Genomic DNA, 20,234 nt, shown 5'->3' with positions numbered 1-20,234 from the left:
GAGTTGTCATATACTTTTTGACAGTTTTGTTTTTTATGCGTGCTTGAGTTCTAAAAAAGCGCATTCTTCTTTGTAAATAGATACCCCAGCTACAGGACTTCTTAAAATGAGAAAAAATCCAACCTTTAAACAAATAAATGTTATTCCTTAAAATACAGGGGGCATAAGTACCTATGTTAAATTCGCATAGAGGCAGGCAGATTTTTATTTTTAAAGGCCAGTTATTTCATGGATCCAGGATACTATGCATCCTGATATAGTTCCCTTGGCCTTTGAAATTAAAATAGCCCCACCCTTCACCCTAGAGATTGACATGGTTTTATTTCAGTTAGCCTAAAAGCTGGTTTGATTTGCATTGAGAGATAATCTTATGGAAAGTACTCCACCCCATCTCTAGGGATGGTGAAGGGTATGTGATGATGTGGAAGCAAATGCATGGTGGACATTAGATGGGCATTAGCTTGCCAAAATCTGTGGCAGGATAGAATACAGAGTATGTAAGCATTCAGCATGTAGGTCAAAGATATCATCAATGTAACTGTTGTTAACATAATATTTATGTATTTGACATTGTTGTAGACCTTCATGGATGATGGAAAAAGGGAAGTAGCGATTAGTCTACTATCCATCACACCTGAAGATAAGGATTCTGGACGCACCTACACTTGTCGTGTGTTGAACTCTGCAGCACCAGCTGGACGACAGACTTCGGTCACAATCAGTGTTCAGCGTAAGTTATGTTTTTGACCAAATGGCAAGTGCCTTCACATTGAAACAGCAGTTAGTGCTTTCAAATTAATTCTAGTTTGGACATTTCCTTCTCACAGACCCACCATCAGTGACATTGTCTGTCCAACCACAGACGGTCTTAGAGGGAGCTAAAGTTATATTCATTTGCTCTGGATCAGCTTATCCTGAAATCACTGGATACAGGTAAATACAGTATTTAACAGCAATCTGTATGCTAATTATATCTGAACTCAAACTAAAGATAGTGTTGTGACTTGATTGATATCCATGCAAAACATGTCTGAACCACCACAATCTTGAAAAACAATCATAAACATAAATACTGACAAACATAAATATTGAACCATCTTATCTTCGGCCACAGAAAATAGTGCATATAATTATATAATCTATGTAGTTTTAGTGTAGTTTTTGAGTACCTAGATAAACATGAAGTGGGACATTGCTTTCCAAAAGATATTAGGTATTAAGGATAAAGAATTATAATAAATTCATCACCCCAAGCTGTGAGAAATTATTGTACATTTAGTTTACGGGTTTTAATCAACACCTGGATCAAACAGTGTTTAATCAGTACCTGGAACTGGTCTCGGGAACAAATCAGTGTGTGCTAAAAAAACTGAATTAATTAACTGAAACTAAATGAATCATGAGGCTGTGTTATTAGCAACAGTTGTTAGAATAGTAACTGCTCTACACTATTTAATGCAAAGCTGGCAAGGTGGAATATACATATTGTACCAGCATCTGATTAAATAGCCACTTAATTTAGAAAATGGGTAATACTTTACTTGGACAGTCCGCCTTCAGAGACTTAACAGATCATCTGTTAAGATTCAAGTTTGGTATGTAAAATTGTTGAGCAATTACTTTACATCACCTAACATAACCAAATCCAATTCATAAACTTAAACTTAACCATAAATTGAAGTGTCAACAGATAGTTTGGTGATAATCTGAGCATCTGTAGATAGTCTGTGGGTGGACTATTCAAGTAGAGTGTGACCAGAAAAGGTTTTTCTCTTGACTGTTGTGTCAGATTATGCTGATTCAAGAAAAAATGCAAACAATGGTTATTGTCTAAATAAATTAGATGGTCGAAAGCAGGCATTCCTATTTCTGAGGCAAATGGAGACAGCCTGGAGGTGACAGTGGATCCCTCCTTTTTCACTGATCCTGTCTCTTGTGAAGTCTCTAATTCCGTTGGCAGCACCAATGTCAGCACCCTGGTAGATGTCCACTGTGAGTTAATATTTACTATTGATCTTTTGTACATACCATGCACGGTAACACTTTATTTTAAGGTTCACATGTTAGCCACTAATACATTCCTAATTACTGTAATGCCTGTATTAGTGACTTGTACTGTAAGGCAACATTAATCATTTGTTAGGCGTGTATTCACAAATTTCTTGTTCATGACGAATTAGGCCTTTATTCTTGAAATAATCTTTCAAGAATCTTTATTCTTGAAATAGTCTCCAAACAGGTCTCTGACTTCCTTTCACAGAACAACCTTCTGGATCCAAATCAGTCTGGGTTCAAAAGCGGCCACTCTACCGAAACGGCTCTGCTGTCTGTAACAGAAGCCTTAAAGAAGCCAGGCGACCGCCGGTCATCAGTACTCATTGTGCTTGACTTATCGGCTGCCTTTGATACGGTTAATCACCGTATCCTTCTCTCTATACTACGCTGACATGGGAATCTCGGTTCTGCTCTCTCCTGGTTTGAATCCTACCTCACAGGGCGCTGTTTAACGTATCATGGCTTGGTCAGCTATCCGCACCTCACCATCTCACCACAGGGGTCCCCAGGGCTCAGTGCTGGGCCCCTCCTCTTTGCTATCTACACCACCTCCTTGGGACAGATTATCCGTTCGCCGCGGCTTCTCATACCACTGCTATGCAGGCGACACACAGCTCTATCTGTCCTTTCCACCTGGCGACCCCCTGGTTTCAGCCGCGGATCTCAGATTGCCTTTCAGACATAGCTACATGGATGAAGGCACACCACCTCCAGCTGAACCTCTCAAAGACTGAACTGCTGGTCATCCCAGCTAAACCTACCATACACCACGGCATCAACATCAAATTTGACTCCCTGTCTGTTTCACCGACCAGGACTGCAAGAAATCTAGGAGTTGTTCTCGACAACCAACTAAACTTCTCAGATCATGTTGCCTCAGTCGCCCCGGTCATGCCGTTTAGCACTCTACAACATCATAATGGAAAATCAGGACTTACTTGACTCAAGATGCTACCCAACTTCTGGTTCAGGCAATAGTCATCTCACGCGACTCGACTACTGCAATGCCCTCCTGACAGGTCTCCCAGCCTGCGCAGTGAAACCACTTCAGATGATCCAGAACGCGGCGGGCGCTGGTCTACAACCAACCCAAAAGGGCACATGTTACCCGCTGCTCATCCAGCTACACTGGCTACCTATGGCGGCCCGCATCAAATTCAAGTCTCTAACGCTTGCTTGCCTACAAAGTAGTCTCGGTTCTGCTCCCACCTACTTGAATGCCCTCATACAGACTTACACTACCTCCAGACCTGCGGCTCCTCTGATCTGACGACGTCTAGCTCTACCACCCGGTGCGCTCAAGCCAATCCAAACTTTTCTCATCTGTTGTTCCTCGTTGGTGGAACACACTGCCAGTTCCTACAAGGGCAGGGACATCCTTTTCCACTTTCAAAAAACTCCTGAAGACCCAGCTCTTTAGAGAACATCTACTCTCATAGCCAACACTTACAACAAGTCTTACTGATCCTAGCACTCACCAGCCGTTTTAAACTGACAAGTAACTGCTAAAACAGCACTCACCGGCCTTCATTCTTACTGTACTCTAATGTTTTTTGAAACTGTCCTAAAATTGTGAGAATTGTTCTAAAACTTACTGTTTACCATGTTGTTAGTCGCTTTGGTTAAAAAGCGTCAGCCAAATGTAATGTAATGTAATGTAAATGTAATGTAATAATGACCTAGTAAGCCTTGATCTCTACTTACTAATTAATAGTAAGTACCAAAAGAGAATATGTATAACCCACTAGTATACTGTCTGAATAAATCCGGAATAGTGGGAGAACAGTTGTAGAATAAGCAAGGATATGGCTCAACCTCATTGCTGTATTTCACTGCCAACTACTAGCAATGAAGGGTAAAGAATGTTTGTATTGATCAGGGGTTATAGTCTCTAGACTGTTCCCAACATGTCATTTTTATCAGAGGGAGAGCAGAGAGCAATTCATGACTAGTAAGTACATACTGCAGAGGTATTACTGATGATAATAATAATGTGCTTGCTGCTAAGGAACCAGTTTCCACTTTAGAATGGGAGCCAATCTCTCAGTTAAGTGCTGTTTGACACAGCAACATGGGCAGTGAAATACAGCAATGAGGTTGAGCCATATACTTGCTTATTCTACAACTGTTCTCCCACTATTTGGGATTTATTCAGACAGTATACTAGTAGGTTATACATATTCTCTTTTGGTACTTACTACTAATTAGTAAGTAGAGATCAAGGCTTACTAGGTCATTATTAAGATTATATCAAGAATAAAGGCCTAATTCGTCATGAACAAGAAATTTGTGAATGCAAATGATTAATGTTGCCTAACACATGCCTTACAAGTCACTAATACAGGCATTAATTAGGTATGTATTAGTGGCTAACATGTGAACCTTAAAATAAAGTGTTACCCAATGCACATGTTAGCCTTTGAGGTACATTTATTTAACCTGTTATGCTTATATTATGTTTATATATAACAAAATATGAGATGGTCAACAAGATTCCTCAAATTCCTAGGTGATTTGACATGGATTGACCCAATGTAAATCTTTCAGTCGGCCCCAGGCTACTCTCTGAGCCAAAGCCCATGATTGTGGACATAGGAATGGAGGCAGCCTTCACCTGCTCATGGACTGGGAATCCACCTCTCACTATTGCCTGGACTAAACGAGGATCCAGCGTGGTATGTTTATGTACTGAAATGTCTTTATATTAATTTTGTGACACACCAGCTGTTATATACCATTATAACCTAATTCAAATTTATATAATATGACGTTTCCAAGGCAAACGGAGCTTCATATAAGGAGTGACTCATTACATATTGTGTTTGCACTGCACTATTGTCAACATTTGCCCAGACTTGTTCTTGAATAGGGGGCAGTGCTTTAAAATTCAGTATTGTGGGTTATAGTACATTATTTTTTGTATTTGTTAAAGAACTGTAATGAACCTAGTCCTAACACATTTATGTTCTTGTTGGTTACCTTATATACAGGTCCTCAGTAATAGTAACACGTTGCATTTGAAGTCAGTCACTCAGGAAGATGCAGGAACTTACACATGCAAGGCCATTGTTCCTCGTATTGGTGTGGCTGAATCAGACGTCACCCTCACTGTCAATGGTCTGTAGGTCTAATGGTACTTTCAACTATCCCCTTGTGTTGCTTTCTGCTGTCTGTTTGTAATTATGTATCACTTAAAACATAATTGTGTTTGTGGTTCATTGCTGTGAGAAAACAATAGGCTATCACTGATAATATGCACGTTTTGCTGCAAGTGTGATTTTGGTCCTATCATTTACAATATTACATAAAGGCAACAGAAAAAGCTTCATATCTAATTGTATTAACATTATTGAAGTGACTTTGACTATGAAATCTGCTGTGAAGTGACTCTTGGGTAGACTGCAAATAATCTAATTTCCCCCAAAGTTGTTGTGTTCTTTTAACTTCATGTAAATGAAAACAACTCAAGAACCGTTCAATGTGTGTGCTTGGTACGCAATATTGATGGTATAGGCTGGGGAATGCTGCACCATCAAAACATTGATATGATTAAAATGTGTCTGGGCTGCCATTGTTGCCCATACAACATGGATAGCTGTTTATGTTTCATGCTATGTTCTATGTGCTATGTTCTTTGTGCACAGGTCCACCTGTTATCATAGCTGATGCTACACAGCGTGCTGTGAGGCACACCAAGGGCAAGCTGGAGTGTTTGGTGAAAAACAGTCCCCCACCAGAAAGAATTGTAAGTTAGTCTAGTATGCATGTATATACTTTGCCCTGTAGTGAAAACAATTTTCATTTATTTATAGACAATAAGACACTTTGGTAAACCACCTTCACCCTCATTTGGTAGGGAATGTCAACAATGTAAGTATTAAAAAGCTTGATTCAGGGGTGATTAAGTAGCTGCAGCACACTACTTAACATGAAAATGTGTTTTTGTCAGACCTATGTCTTCAGGAAACAAGGAAAGGATACACATTTACTCATCCATTTTCACACTTCTTGGTTGAATAAGTCAAAGAGTAACCTGACATCATGGTTCTGATGTTTCCAAATACCAGATAAGCTCTCCCTATTCAATTATGATTGCCACCATTTAAAAAAAAAGAACAAGTTAAAAAAAATTCCCCCCTGACTTAAAGGCTAATCTAAGAATGTGGTAATATTATGATATCAAATAAAACATAGAATATGTCCTACACTGAAAAAATAGATAGCCTATACATGTTGACCCTTCAAATGATAAAGATAAGTGTTTAAAAGTAAAGATAGTGAATTTACCTGAATATAGCCAAGGGCCCGTAGGGTAAAGCTCATGGTGCAGTCATGGAATCTCAGTCAAGTTTGTAACAGAACTAGATACAAATATCTAGTTCATAATGATTGTTTGACACACTGCGGACTATTCATGTTCCAGCAACATGTTTTGGTCCAAAACTAGCGAGTTAAACCATAAAAAAACATACAAAATCTTAAAGAACCATCAACAGCAGCACAGTTGCCACTGATGAAAGATTGCTAGAATACCAACAGGTGCCTTTTGGCAATATAGTTGGCTGTGAAAGCTTTTGTTACATTTTTGCAGGGTGGTCCATCCTGGACCAAAGACCTACATAATGCATAGCCTGGACAGCTATTGGTAAATACACATGTGTTTATCTGTCCTTCATATGGCCATATACTATCAAAATAATTTTTTAGTGATACCAAAACTAGCGTAAAAAAACACATCAAAGTGGCAAATTGCATACTGTTGTTTTAGTGTTCTCTTGTTTCAAATGTATTAAATGCTATTTACAATGATTCTCAATTAATTAATGTATCTCTTATAGGTATGGACATTTGGAGATTTGAGTCTTGGACCAGGATCTTATGACCGATTCACGGTGCAGACATTAGAGAGGCCAACTGGAGTTCTTTCTACACTGGTCCTGTCAGAGACCCTTGCTACAGATTTTCAAATACACTACAACTGCACAGCTTGGAATCGTTTTGGTATGGGTGCTGCAGTGGTCACACTTGAGGAGCAAGGTAGATGATTCTTTTGAGACCAAATTCAATTTGAAATTATTTTAGCCAGACTCACTCTAGTACTCTGACTCTTGGCTTTAGACCATCAAATGAAGTCAAGTCAAGTCAAGTCAAGTTTATTTATATAGCACATTTCATACACAGAGGTCATTCAATGTGCTTTACATAAACAAAACCAAACGATAATAACAAATAAAAGCATAGAAGGGCAATATAGTCAAAGAATAGTTAAAAGGTAAAGATCATAATAAAAAAGAAAACATAAAACACAAAGGTAAAATCATTTAAAAATAAAGAATAATTAGTAAGCAAAAAACAAAGGCAAAAGTAGTAAAAAAAAGTAATAAAAGACAAAGTAGAATAATTATCGAGGCAGATTCAGAATTTGTAACTCGGCACAGTTAGCAGAAAGCGTCTGAGAACAGTTTGGTCTTAAGTCTAGATTTAAAACTGGCTACACTTGGGGCCTTTTTAATGTCATCCGAAAGTTGGTTCCACAGCTGAGGTTTTAGCTAAAAAGCTGCTTCACCATGTTTAGTTCTAACTGTAGGTTTTACTAGCAGGTTTTTCACCTGGGACCTGAGAGGACGAGAAGGTGTGTACTGCTGAAGCATGTCTGACAAGTATTTAGGTCCTGCTCCATTTACTGATTTATAAACAAGCAATAGTGCTTTAAAGTCAATTCTGTGACTTACTGGAAGCCAGTGCAAGGACTTAAGAATTGGAGTAATGTGGTCAGTTCTTTTAGTTTTTGTTAGTCCTAGCTGCTGCATTTTGTATCACCTGAAGCTGTTTAATAGTCTTTTTAGGAAGGCCTGTGAACAGTCCATTGCAGTAATCAACCCTGCTGGAGATAAATGCATGAATGAGTTTTTCTAAGTCATGTTTTGACATCAGCCCTCTGAGTTTGACAATATTTTTGAGGTGGTAAAAAGCTGATTTAGTTATCGCTTTCATGTGGCTGTTGAAATTTAGATCACTGTCAATTAATACACCAAGATTTTTAACAGTATCCTTTGCCTTCAACCCTTTTGTGTCAAGGAGAGTGGCAACCCTAAGTCTTTCCTCATTTTTACCAAATATAATTACTTCAGTTTTTTCTTTGTTCAGCTGAAGAAAATTTTGAGACATCCAGGTGTTGATTTGTTCTATACACTGACACATAGATTCAAGAGGACCATAGTTGTTTGGTGATAGAGCTAAGTAAATTTGTGTGTCATCTGCATGAAGAATTTAGTTGACATGTGTAGAAGATACTGTTCTTCACAGCACCAAACTTCGTTTCACTTCACTTGTTTTTAAAAATGTTGTGTTGATATATGCTTTGTGCGGATTGTGTACAACTTGTGATCTTGCTAAATCATTGAATCCCCTTGAAATGAATCAACATTTTCTGGATTAGAAAGCATATTAACAGATTTGCCATATCAACATTTATGCTTCAAATGCTTAATTACATCTACAAAGAGACAAAGTGATTCAATGCTTTAGGAAAGGCCACTCCTCAAAACACAAAAAGTCTAGCTATCACTCAACCCATGTAAAATCAATGGTTCTCCACTTTATACAGTAATTTGTAATCCAGAAATGTGATTACAGTGATAATTTTAGGGGGGTTGCATATGCTTTCTGCTTTGACAATTAACATCTCCAACTTTCTGACAGATGCCTTCCCCATGGTCATTATGATTGGGGCATTAGTAGGTGGGAGCTGCATCCTTATCATCTGCTCAATCACTCTTCTCTCAATTTGCTGCAAACGCTCCATCACAGGTAATTCAAACTAAGTGTTATAAACATGAATGTTCCCATTATGTATGCTTTGCTGATATTTTCCTTGCATAAATACCTTTTAACTATCATATCTTTGCCCAAATTTATTCAACTATATCTCAGGCCAAATGAGTACACAACTTACCAAAACTGACCTCAGAGTCCAGATAGGACATAACGATGACATCAATGCACGAGTGAATGGAGATTTGAAGGAGCCCACAGTGAGTGTCTATCTTGCTGCATTCTTCATACCAGTGTGCTTTATGCACCTCATTCACTTATGGTATTGTGACTAGTATGATTACAACCTACAGCACTGTTAACCCTTGTGACATTCCTTTCAACCATGCATTCTTTTCCAGATATCTTTATTTCCTCTTGTACTGTAGTATGATGTTCATTGTGGTATTACCTCCTAGGCTCCACTCAGCAGTGAATCTCCTGCAACATCTCACACTGAACACAGTGATCTGCTGGATGAGGATGACGAAAGATTTGACTTAAAGGTAACACAAATCAAATCTCTAATTTCGTAAACTTTATACTTTTTGAGATATAAAAAAAAAAAGATTTTATACTTTTGCCCATTCTGACATCAACATCTGAGTTGCACCCCTGCCAACTTTCAACATCTTCTTTCTGTCTCTCTGTCGATTCAACTAGGAATATTGATACAAAACCCCAATTCCAACATTTCATCCAACATTCTCTCCATCCATCGACTTAAAACCATTCATCCATCCATTAAACTATCTGTCTATCGATATCTATTAAGCTATCGGTCTATTAACACCCATTAAACTAATTGTCTATCGACAACATCCATTCTATCTGCCTATCATCCATTAAGCTATCAATCAACATCCATTAAACTATCTATCAACATCCATTAAACTATCTGCCTATCGACATTCATTAAACCATCTGTCTATCCACAACCACTATATGTCTATCAACATCCATTAAACTATCTATTAACATCCATTAAACAATCTGTATAAACATCCGTCCACTTAAATTCCTATCTAGCAACCTCCATAGCAACCAACATAATTATCCTAGCAACAACCTAGTAACCACTACCATGTCAACCTAGCAACAGCTATAGCAACCAACATGATTACCCTAGCAAGCAGCATATCAACCACATTATGTAGCATAGTAACCAACATATTTACCCTAGTAACACCATAGTTTATCAAAATGGGTTCATAACTTACATCGCTGAATGTAGGGATAATGGTCATACTAATCCGATATAATGCTTGGTCAAGGGCTAGCACTCCACCAATCAGATTGGTCATTGAGGCCGATTGCCACTGGCCGATTCGACATGTCAAATCGACCAAAATGAACGCCGACTCCGACTGACGACGGCACGGGACACACTGAACCGACTCGAGTCACCAACCTTGCCCGACTGCCAATAATCTGGTTGGTGTGTCTGGGCCTTAAAGGACATTTCGGCAATGTATTTATCATTTCTGAAAACTTTATACTTTTCAAAATATTTGCCATAAACGTGCGAAAAGGTCCCATTGAAAATTAATGGTGGAACTTTCATGGCTTTAAAATAGTGGCATCATAATGCTGTGTTCTCAACGGCCCCTTTTCTCTCTCCCAGCCCCTGGAACGGGACACAGCTTCTGTGTATCTCACTCTGTTCAACCACATTAAAGGAACACGCCACCCAATGTCAGTAGTAATATATGTTCTTACCTTAACTTTCACGAGTTGAGTCATACCTCTCCCGTGTCGGTACGTGCACTCAAACGCTCTGGTCCGCGGACCGAATGTGTTAGCATGTTGCTATGCTAGCGGGCTCAGACGTAGCCAGACGTAGAAGTAATCAAAAACATCCATGTTTTCCCGACTTAAATACAGTTACACGAGTAGTTGATTAAAATGTCTACGGTCAAACAACATGAAACGTGGCGATTTTCCAAGCGAATAAACAGTAGAACTACAATGTGTGGCGCAATAGCACTTGGGAGTACTTCGACCTAGCGTAGTAATATTAATTAACACCTAATTGTAGATCCTATCCACCACAGAGTTTAGAATCCATGCTTGATCGGCCTCCCCCTCCCCTCTGAGCGAGAAAGAGGCACACACACACTAGAGATGCACTGATGGGCTATTATTTCAACCATAACTGCATAGCAAAACTTATCATCCATATGCAAAGTTTTTTGACCAATTTTCAAAACCGCACCCGCCCACCATCCGCTGGTTGTTTTAATGTATATGGGTGATGCAGCGCTGCTGACGTGAGGCTAGAAAGCTCTTGCCTGTTCTAGAAAGACTGATCCAATGCAGCAAATATATTAAAAGGCTAAAGTCATACATTGGCTATGTTGTAGCCTATCCCCAGAATATTAGCAGCAAACTCAGTCTCTGTCTCGCAAAACAGTCTCCAAATAAAACGCACATCAGCATGTTGCCTATTCTGCCAGCTTGTGCAAATATATCATCCAAAATGCTTGATTGCATTGCATTCTCCACATTTTTAGCTACATTTTCATGTACCACATCAGCATTTTTGTTCAGTGAATCTTTTGTAAATTGCTTTACAATAGCGTCATCTTGCCTGTTCATAATTCTGAGAAATTCTTGAATTGTGTGCATGTGTGCATGTACATGTTTATGTTTATGTGTGTGAGTATGTGTCATACGTATGATTACTGTGAATGTATGTGTGTGCGTGTGTATCTGTTTATGCACATGTGTGCATATGGAATGGGTTAACATGACCCCTGGAGGCAAACATACGGAAAAAATTGGTCATCCTAGGCCCTACGGTTCTCAAGATATTCACAGAAAACTCTGTTGGTGTACGGTCACTAAATGTACACATAAATTATTTTATTGTAAGGCCCCCCATGAACGAAAGTTCATGAAACTTGGCATGCATTTAGAGGGTGTCATAATGATCCTACACTTTCAATTTCGTGCAGTTTTGACCATGTCAGCCAGAGATATTGTGATGAAAACTTTTTAATTTTTAACTTGGTGGCGCTATACATGAAATAAATGGTAATGGGATGGGTTGACATGGCCCCTTAAGACCAACATACAAAAAAAGGGGGTCCTCCTAGGCCCTACGGTTCTCGAGATATTCACAGAAAACTGTCTCCGGCCACCTACAGGCCAGTTGGTGTATAGTAACATAAATTTATTTATTGTGAACGGAATTCCACGAAACTTGGTGTGCATTCAGAGGGTGTCATAATGATCCTACACCTCCAATTTCGTGCAGTTTTGACTATGTTAGGACACAGATACCTGCGATTACAACACCTCATTTTTACTTTTTTGTGTTTAACTAGGTGGTATACATGAAATTAGTGGTTATGGAATGGGTTGACATGGCCCCTTGAGATCAACATACAAAAAAAAAACTGTGTCTGCCCTACCCTCATTTCGGGGGTCCAGTCCAGCGGGGGGGCTACAGATCAAAACGAAAAACGATGATTCCATGCTATCCCTGTGGGGTTACATGCCCACCAAGTTCCGTGTACCCAGGTCTTTCAGTGTCCCGGGAATCCTTGACGGAAATTTGGACGTGAAAAAAAAAAAAAAAACAATCTGACTAAACCTATATGTGGCGCGGCGGTCATAATAATAGCCCATCAGTGCATCTCTAGTGTGTGTGTGCCTCTCTCTTGCTCAGAGGGGAGGGGGAGGCCGATCAAGCATGGATTCTAAACTCTGTGGTGGATAGGATCTACAATTAGGTGTTAATTAATATTACTACGCTAGGTCGAAGTACTCCCAAGTGCGATTGCGCCACACATTGTAGTTCTCCTGTTTAATCGCTAATCGCTCTATGAAAGAGGCGTGATTTATTTCAAATAGAACCAAACTGACCCACCACCTCGTTAATATAGGATGATATGAAAACGTGGAATGTGGACTTTCTCATTGACCTTCTGAATGCCATTTAAATCCAGAAAGAACACAAACCAGTCTTTGATTTTGAAAATGTAAGCATGGTGAACTGAATAGTGAACGGCCTACAGTAAAATGGTGTGTCATCACATAGCCTAACAAAGAATTGACTTAACAAAATTTCACTTTTGCTTTGAGGTTTGTTTATAAAGAGTCAAGATGTGCTTGAGGTGTGTAGATACATAATTTAAAAACTCACTGTTGAGAAAGAAAGTTTCAATGGCAGCTGCTTCTCATAATCAATTTATCTATGCTAACCAAGCTGTAGACAGACACCTGCAGTTTTGAATACAGTAGAGAGACTGGCATATCAATACCAACCTCCATTACAAACAAATCAAGAGACAGGAGAATATTCAACGATGCTACTCGACAATAGTGCAGGCGATTGTGCAAATGTATGGAGTTCTTCGGTCAAGTAGGAAAGAAATGGACAGATTCGAACGAGGTAGGCTATTGGATTATGAATTCATGTTAAAACTGAAGGTGCACAGGCGGTAAACTCTCAATATCCAAAGGGGATGATTATAACAGGGTTTTCCCTACTTGACAATGTAGCCTCATGGATAAGGTAATGTCGAGAAAATATGCCATCTTGTGACACTGTAATGGGGGGAAAACATAAAGTCGTATCAGCATATTAAGCACCAAATTTGATACTGTAATGTTAATTTGTAACATTCTGTGTAACCTACATGTATTTAGAACTGGGTCTACTGCCAACATCAAACAATATGCTGTTTCACCTTGTAGTGGCGCTCAACCTTAATACAGCCCTCGGGAGCGCGTAGCTGAAAAGGTGCTTAAGTCAGTGGCAGAATGCGCGCAACAGTTGGATACAATAAAAAAGCCCAGATTTTGGGGTTGCTCCTCTCAAAATGCGTAACTCCCTCCACTGCGTGTACATTAAGGTAGGGGAGAATTCGCACAGGCTTATTTACACGTTTTTTTTAACTTATGCACCCTTATGTACATGGGAGAATTCGCCCCAAAGTGATTAAATCAAATACTAAATAATGCTACTAAAACAAATAATGTTATCAAAACAGGCATTACTTGATACTTGAATGAAAATAACGTTAACCGCCTCAGGAGAGACCTATATACACTGCTCAAAGAAATTACAGGAACACGTCACAACACAACACTTCACATAATCTAATCTACACTAGACAAACACCGGTATGCAGTGGCTATTCAAAATTACGTAAAATTATTTGCAATAAACTGACAGTTCGAATAGCCCAGGCTACTTTGGACTTGAGACTTTGAATAAACAAACAACAATTCCGAGAGGAGAGGAGATAGAGATGGTTATGGAATACAAATACCTCGGTCTTATCATTGACCATAAATTATACTGGGATCAGTGTGCTGATGCTGTTTTTAAAAAGGGTCAACAACGTTTGTATTTTACGGAGCCCGGGAGGTGACATGAAAAAAAAAAAAACGAAGGTTAAAAAAAAAAAAAACTGAGAAAAGGTATGTACTGGGGACAAACACTGACTAGGTTTGTGAGATCTTGAGTTTGTTTTTGCGAGATCTTGCGTTTGTTTTGTAAGATCTCGAGTTTCTTTTGCGAGATCTCTAGTTTCTTTTGCGAGATCTCGAGTTTCTTTTGTGAGATATTGACTTTCTTTTGCGAAATCTCGAGTTTCTTTTGTGAGATCTTTACTTTTTTTTGTGAGATCTTGAGTTTGTTTTGCGAGATCTCGCAAATCCATCAATGCATATGAGAACCACTAGAAATGTTCCGGAGAGCTTTAGCCACTGAAATTAGGTTGAAGTTCCTTATTTTTCCATCTGCGTTGGTCTGAGGTTGCGTTCCACACTGACTGACAAGCCAACCTAGTCAGGGTGCGATTTGTGAAAAAAAATCTGAGGGGGGATGCGTCATCGCTCCTACACATCACTCCACCATAAGCCTCGATTTCAATAGTCAATTTGATTTTAGAGGCTCTAAAAATATGAAGTTTTGTTTCCTTTTCTTTAACTTGTTTAGCTGGATTCTCCAGTGCAGTGAACAAGCCGCTGCATTCTGCAGTGAGTCAAGACCAGAAGTTAACGTTACCACACACGCACAGTGATACAGTCTTTTGATTTTAGACAGGGCCGGTCCTACGTTATTCTGGGCCGCCAATGCGCTGAGGCTCAAGAGTCAGTCAAATCGCGAACAGCCGGCAGCTAATTGTCAGGTGTGATGAAATGCGTTCATATTCCACTTTTTATGTCATAAACATTGCATGCCTATGGAAAGGCTTTGCAGTAGGATTGTCCGATGGTCAAGCTGTTGCTTCAATTTGTGTTTTAATTTATGCGACGCACTGATGCTGGGTTCATGCAGTTTTGCGCAGGTTTAAAATGTTTAGCCGACTGCGTAATGTGTCATTTTTGTTCAATAAGTTCCACTTTTCATGTCATGAATGTAACATGCCTATGATAAGGCTTTGAAGTTGTCCAATATGGTCAATCTATTGTCTCAATTGTGTTTCATGTGACACACCGAAGCTACATTGATGCATTGTTTTGCTCCAGTTGAAAATGTTTCTGCGTAATTTGTCAGCTGTGATCAAATGCCTTCAATAGATTTCACTATGATTAATGTTTGTATGGCCACCCATTTGAACATTTCTGGCTACGCTACTGCTACCGAGAACAGAATCTCTTAATCTCACATCTGACACTTGCATGGGCTAACGTAGCCTACTACTCCCCACGGGGGAGGGGTAACTTTTGACTTTTTTACATTTTTAAAAATAAATCGTTACCAGCCAATATAAGACCAGAAACAACAAGCAACAACGCGTTAAGCTGGTAAGTGAGACATCAATGAATGCACTTAATGCAGAATCACCACAGAAAGCGTTTATTTGATTATTTATTTGATTATTTATTTTTCTGCCCCTCCCCCCTCCCTGTCCAGGCCCGGGGCGGTTGCTCCCGTTGCAACCCCCCAGAACCGGCCCTGACTTCAGAATAGCCTTCCAGTTGGAGCAAAAGAAAATAGCCTAGGCCTACTCTTAACTTCAATCTTTGAATTAACATAATGTAGCTATTGAGCCCCATCTCAAAATAAATTGCTATTTGTCGATCTATCACTAACATATGTAACGTAAGCGGTACCACTTCTGAGGTCTCTTTCAGTGATTTCGCCGACTGACACTGCAGCCTGGCCTGCATTTATGCGCGCAGCCCATTTTGGTTTTAGTTTTGCTCTTGTTCGCCTCATGCTGGCAAAATAAGGCACTGCAACCTAATTTCAGTGGCTGAAGCTCTCCGGAATATTTGTGATTCTCATATGCATTGATGGATTTGCATTGATGGAGATGGATCTCGCAAAACAAACTCAATACCTCGCAAAACAAACTCAAGATCTCGCAAAAGAAACTCGAGATCTCACAAAAGAAAGTCAATATCTCGCAAAAGAAACTCGAGATCTCACAAAAGAAACTCGAGATCTCGCAAAAACAAACTCGAGATCTCGCAAACCTAGTCAGTGTTTGTCCCAAGTACATACTGTACCTTTTCTCATTTTTTTTTTTTTTTACCTTCGTTTTTTTTTTCATGTCACCTCCCGGGCTCCGTAGTATTTCTTAGGAAACCTAATTATTTTAATGTTGATAACAACATTTTTACTCTTTTTTAAAAGTCCTTTATCAAGAGTATTCTACCAGAAAGACTCAGTAGACAGAATAGAATCAGTTAACAATTTAATTAGTAAAGGAACGGCTTGATGCAAGCATGATAGAGTCCTGAATAGGTAACAGTCTTTGGCGTAGGCCCGCCTCGGATCCGTCAAGCGATGAGCGGATCTCGCCTCCCGCCGATGGATGAAGGCAGGGCGGGAGCCTACCCCCACGACGACGGGACCAACTGGTGGCGGTGGCTGAAGGAAGATGTGGTAGGCAGACCGTGCCCGATGGACGTGGACTGCTGGCAGAGGTGGCTGGAGGGGAGGTGGAGGGGACGTCAAAGTCAGCATACTGAGAAGCAGAAGCAGTGTTAGGTGGTACGTATTTAAAGAGCCCACTGAATTCCTATAGGCTAGCACTGATTGAATGAGTGAATGATCAGATTGCAGGGCTTTCCCGAAAGTAGGCAAAGCTAAGATTGGCACCGTGTAAGCATGGGAGGAGTAAGTTACACTACGAGTCTTCCTAGTAGAACTTTCGCTGAAGCTATCATTTCTACCAGAAAGACTCAGTAGACAGAATAGAATCAGTTAACAATTTAATTAGTAAAGGAACGGCTTGGATGCAAGCATGATAGAGTCCTGAATAGGTAACAGTCTTTGGCGAGGCCCAGTCTCGATCCGGCCCAGCGATGAGCCGGATCTCGCCTCCTACCGATGGATGAAGGCAGGGGCGGGAGCCTACCCCCAAAAGGATGAGTGATGCCCGCCAGGGCGGTGACTCAGTAATCTGGTTCTGAGAGGAGCAGAGACATTAGTATACATACAAGATGAATTAAACAGCATGACTGGGCCTGGGTGAAGACGTTGTGCCAGGACGCCGACAGAATTTTAAAGTAGCTAGGTGTTAACCATAAACCTAGGGTTGTAGTGGGGCCCGCAGCATGCTTTCGCTTTAGTGGGATTTAGAAGCTTGACGAGCTGGGCAACCAGCGTCTAGGGCAACCTAGACCAATGCGGCGGCGGGAGAACCGGCGTCCAGGGCAACCCTGGACCATAAGCACTTCACGATCTGGGCGCCCAGTGACTAGCAAGCTAGTACATCGTGACGAGCCAGGCCACCGGCATCCAGAGCAACCTGGACTTTAGTGCTTATGCGAGCTGGGCAACCAGCGTCTAGGGCAACCTAGACCACGAGACGTGCCGGGCTACCGGCGTCCAAGGCAACCTGGACCATTAGCTGGGCAACCTAGACAGACATGACGGCCGGGCAACCGGCATCCAGGGCCATCTGGACCAAACTGGGCAACCAGCGTCTAGGGCAACCTAGACGAGCGTCATGAGCCGGGCAACCGGTGTCCAAGGCAACCTGGACAGTGAGCTGGGCAACCAGCGCCTAGGGCAACCTAGACCAACGTGACGCCGGGCGACCGCATCCAGGGCAACCTGGACCGAACTGGGCAACCAGCGTCTAGGGCAACCTAGACGAGCGCCACGAGCCGGGCAACCGGCGTACGGTGCGACCTGAACCATGAGCTGGTCAACCAGCGTCTAGGGCAACCTAGACCGATGTGATGGCCGGGTGACCGGCATCCAGGGCAACCTGGACCAAACTGGGCAACCAGTGTCTAGGGCAACCTAGACGTGCATCACGAGCCGGGCGACCGCCAGAAGTGACCTGAACCATAAGCGTCGAATCCAGCTGGGCAACCAGTGAAAAGGGCAACATGCCCATGGCTGAGACTAAATCACCACAAGCTACCGGCATGCTGGGCCTCAATATGTTTCAGCGATTAGTGCAAGGCGAATGCCAGAATTTAACCACCGCCACCAGGATTTGTGAAGGTAAAATGAGGTACCTGAGTTAACATGGGAGAGCAACTTCTGAGCATCGAAAATGTCAAGAGGAGTTAGTTTGATGCATCCTGATGGATGACGGGATAGCCCTTTTGGCCGGGTAGACTTGGCTGCGCCGATGCGAATGAGTGAGAGGTGAACCTCTTTGAAGAGAGGTTACATTTAAGCAGCACGTTAGCTAGATGGCTGCTGAAAATCAGGTAAAGTGTGAGCCGTAGTTTAAGGTAGTGAACGGGGACCAGGGAAGCAAAACATGGTTAGGGTTAAAAGGTTAAACATAATGTACTCAGGATCAATGCAGGGGAATAGAGCTTGTGGTTGCAGATGCTTGGGACCGGAGCAATGAGTTAGTTGATATGGGTGCTTGAGTATATTTACATCGAAGTCATGTGGTTTAATATTTAGGATAGATAAGCATGACTAGTTTTGTAGAAGACTAGTGCTTGTGAAGCCAGATGTGTGTTCTGGTTCGATAGCTCACCTGCAGCGGCTAGAGTGAGATGAATGCATTGAGCTGCAGACCCAAGGCCAAGATGGATGCGTGTGCTACGCCTTAGCACCTGCTCTTGGAAAGCCCCCCAAAATAAGATGAGCAGCATCAGTAATGCGAGGGAAGCATGACCTTGCGAGGTAGACAAAGGACTTCAGGACAATTCATGCCTGTATGTGACAGGAGGAAGAACATATGTAACTGAAATATGACGAGACAACGAACAGATGAGTGCTGGGGTACCACCATGGTGCTTATGCATCTCAGAGTGCAAAGGAGCTCTGAGAATGACTTAACGCGAGCTCGCTATACCAGCTGCACCACTGTGGCAGGATAGGACAGTTTAGAACTGGCTGCTGGAGAGACAATGAGTAAAGGTAGCAATGAGGAGAGAATAAGCAATACATATCGCCCAACTGGATGCAGAAATTATATTAGTCATGCGCCAGCACTGGCCCCTGAGTGAGTGGAGGGGTGTGCATTCACGTGACATTCCATGTGGCCAGGACATTTTTAATCAAAGCGACTGAGAATGTACCCTGGGAATCCAGAGTTCTCACGGAAGCGTTTGCTCAGGGAGAGACTCAAGTCTGGCAAGGAGTATGATGCACGTAACTTTTGCCCCTTGCATCGCGGGGAACCAATATCTGTGTAGCTGGTATAACGGGCCAGAGGCGATCTAAACAGACGACAGACGTAGTGTCATCCAATTGCGTCGAAGTCCGGGATCAGGCAGTTAACATTGACCGTATAGCGGTATCCTGAACCATGAGCTGGGCAACCAGCGTCCAGGGCAACCTAGACAGACATGATGGCCGGGCAACCGGCATCCAGGGCCACCTGGACCAACTGGGCAACCTAGACGAGCGTCATGAGCCGGGCAACCGGCGACCAAGGCAACCTGGACAGTGAGCTGGGCAACCAGCATCTAGGGCAACCTACTGTAGACCAACGTGACAGCAAACAGGTTAAAGCTAAAACAATTCTCCCACAATGCCAGTGCAATTAAAACAATTTAGAAGGTAGAGCGCAATAACGAAAAGTGCATCAGTGAGTTTTACACAGACAAGTGTTAGTTCTAGACAGGTGATAAGTGCTGGGATTAGGAAGGCTAGTTTTAAGCCGTGCTACAAGAGGAGATATCCTCGAAAGCGCTGGCCTTCGGGAGATTTGTGAAGACGGAGGGATGACCCCCTCCAGGATGAACTGGAAACATGATCCACGCGATTGCATGATTCCGTGAACCGGCACTGCCATCCCTGTAAGAAAGTAGATGTTAGTGTGATATGTGGAACTGCTTCTCCATTGACGAACTGCATCCCCTCAACGGAAGAGGGGAGGCATGATGCACCTGCAGGGGTTAGCAAATTAAAGATTGGGAGGAGAATGTAAAAGGAACTTGCACGTCCTCCCTGGCGCGATCACTTCGGGTGAGCA

The 20,234-nt window shown here is 41.6% G+C and overlaps 1 protein-coding gene across 1 annotated transcript in view; it reads left to right on the top strand.

The window, feature by feature from the left end:
• kirrel3l (kirre like nephrin family adhesion molecule 3, like) overlaps positions 1-20,234 on the top strand; it is a 43,494-nt gene that overhangs the window by 17,924 nt on the left and 5,336 nt on the right. The window contains exons 5-14 of the mRNA XM_048260099.1: positions 580-730; positions 828-933; positions 1,844-1,992; positions 4,603-4,730; positions 5,046-5,172; positions 5,700-5,800; positions 6,894-7,092; positions 8,758-8,865; positions 8,989-9,089; positions 9,288-9,374. Coding sequence (XP_048116056.1) covers positions 580-730; positions 828-933; positions 1,844-1,992; positions 4,603-4,730; positions 5,046-5,172; positions 5,700-5,800; positions 6,894-7,092; positions 8,758-8,865; positions 8,989-9,089; positions 9,288-9,374 — 1,257 coding nt within the window. The remainder of the gene's footprint in view (positions 1-579; positions 731-827; positions 934-1,843; positions 1,993-4,602; positions 4,731-5,045; positions 5,173-5,699; positions 5,801-6,893; positions 7,093-8,757; positions 8,866-8,988; positions 9,090-9,287; positions 9,375-20,234) is intronic.

Source organism: Alosa alosa, chromosome 13 (assembly GCF_017589495.1).
Source record: "Alosa alosa isolate M-15738 ecotype Scorff River chromosome 13, AALO_Geno_1.1, whole genome shotgun sequence".
Classification (NCBI taxonomy): Eukaryota; Metazoa; Chordata; class Actinopteri; order Clupeiformes; family Clupeidae; genus Alosa; species Alosa alosa.
This window is presented reverse-complemented; position numbering and strand designations above follow the sequence as displayed.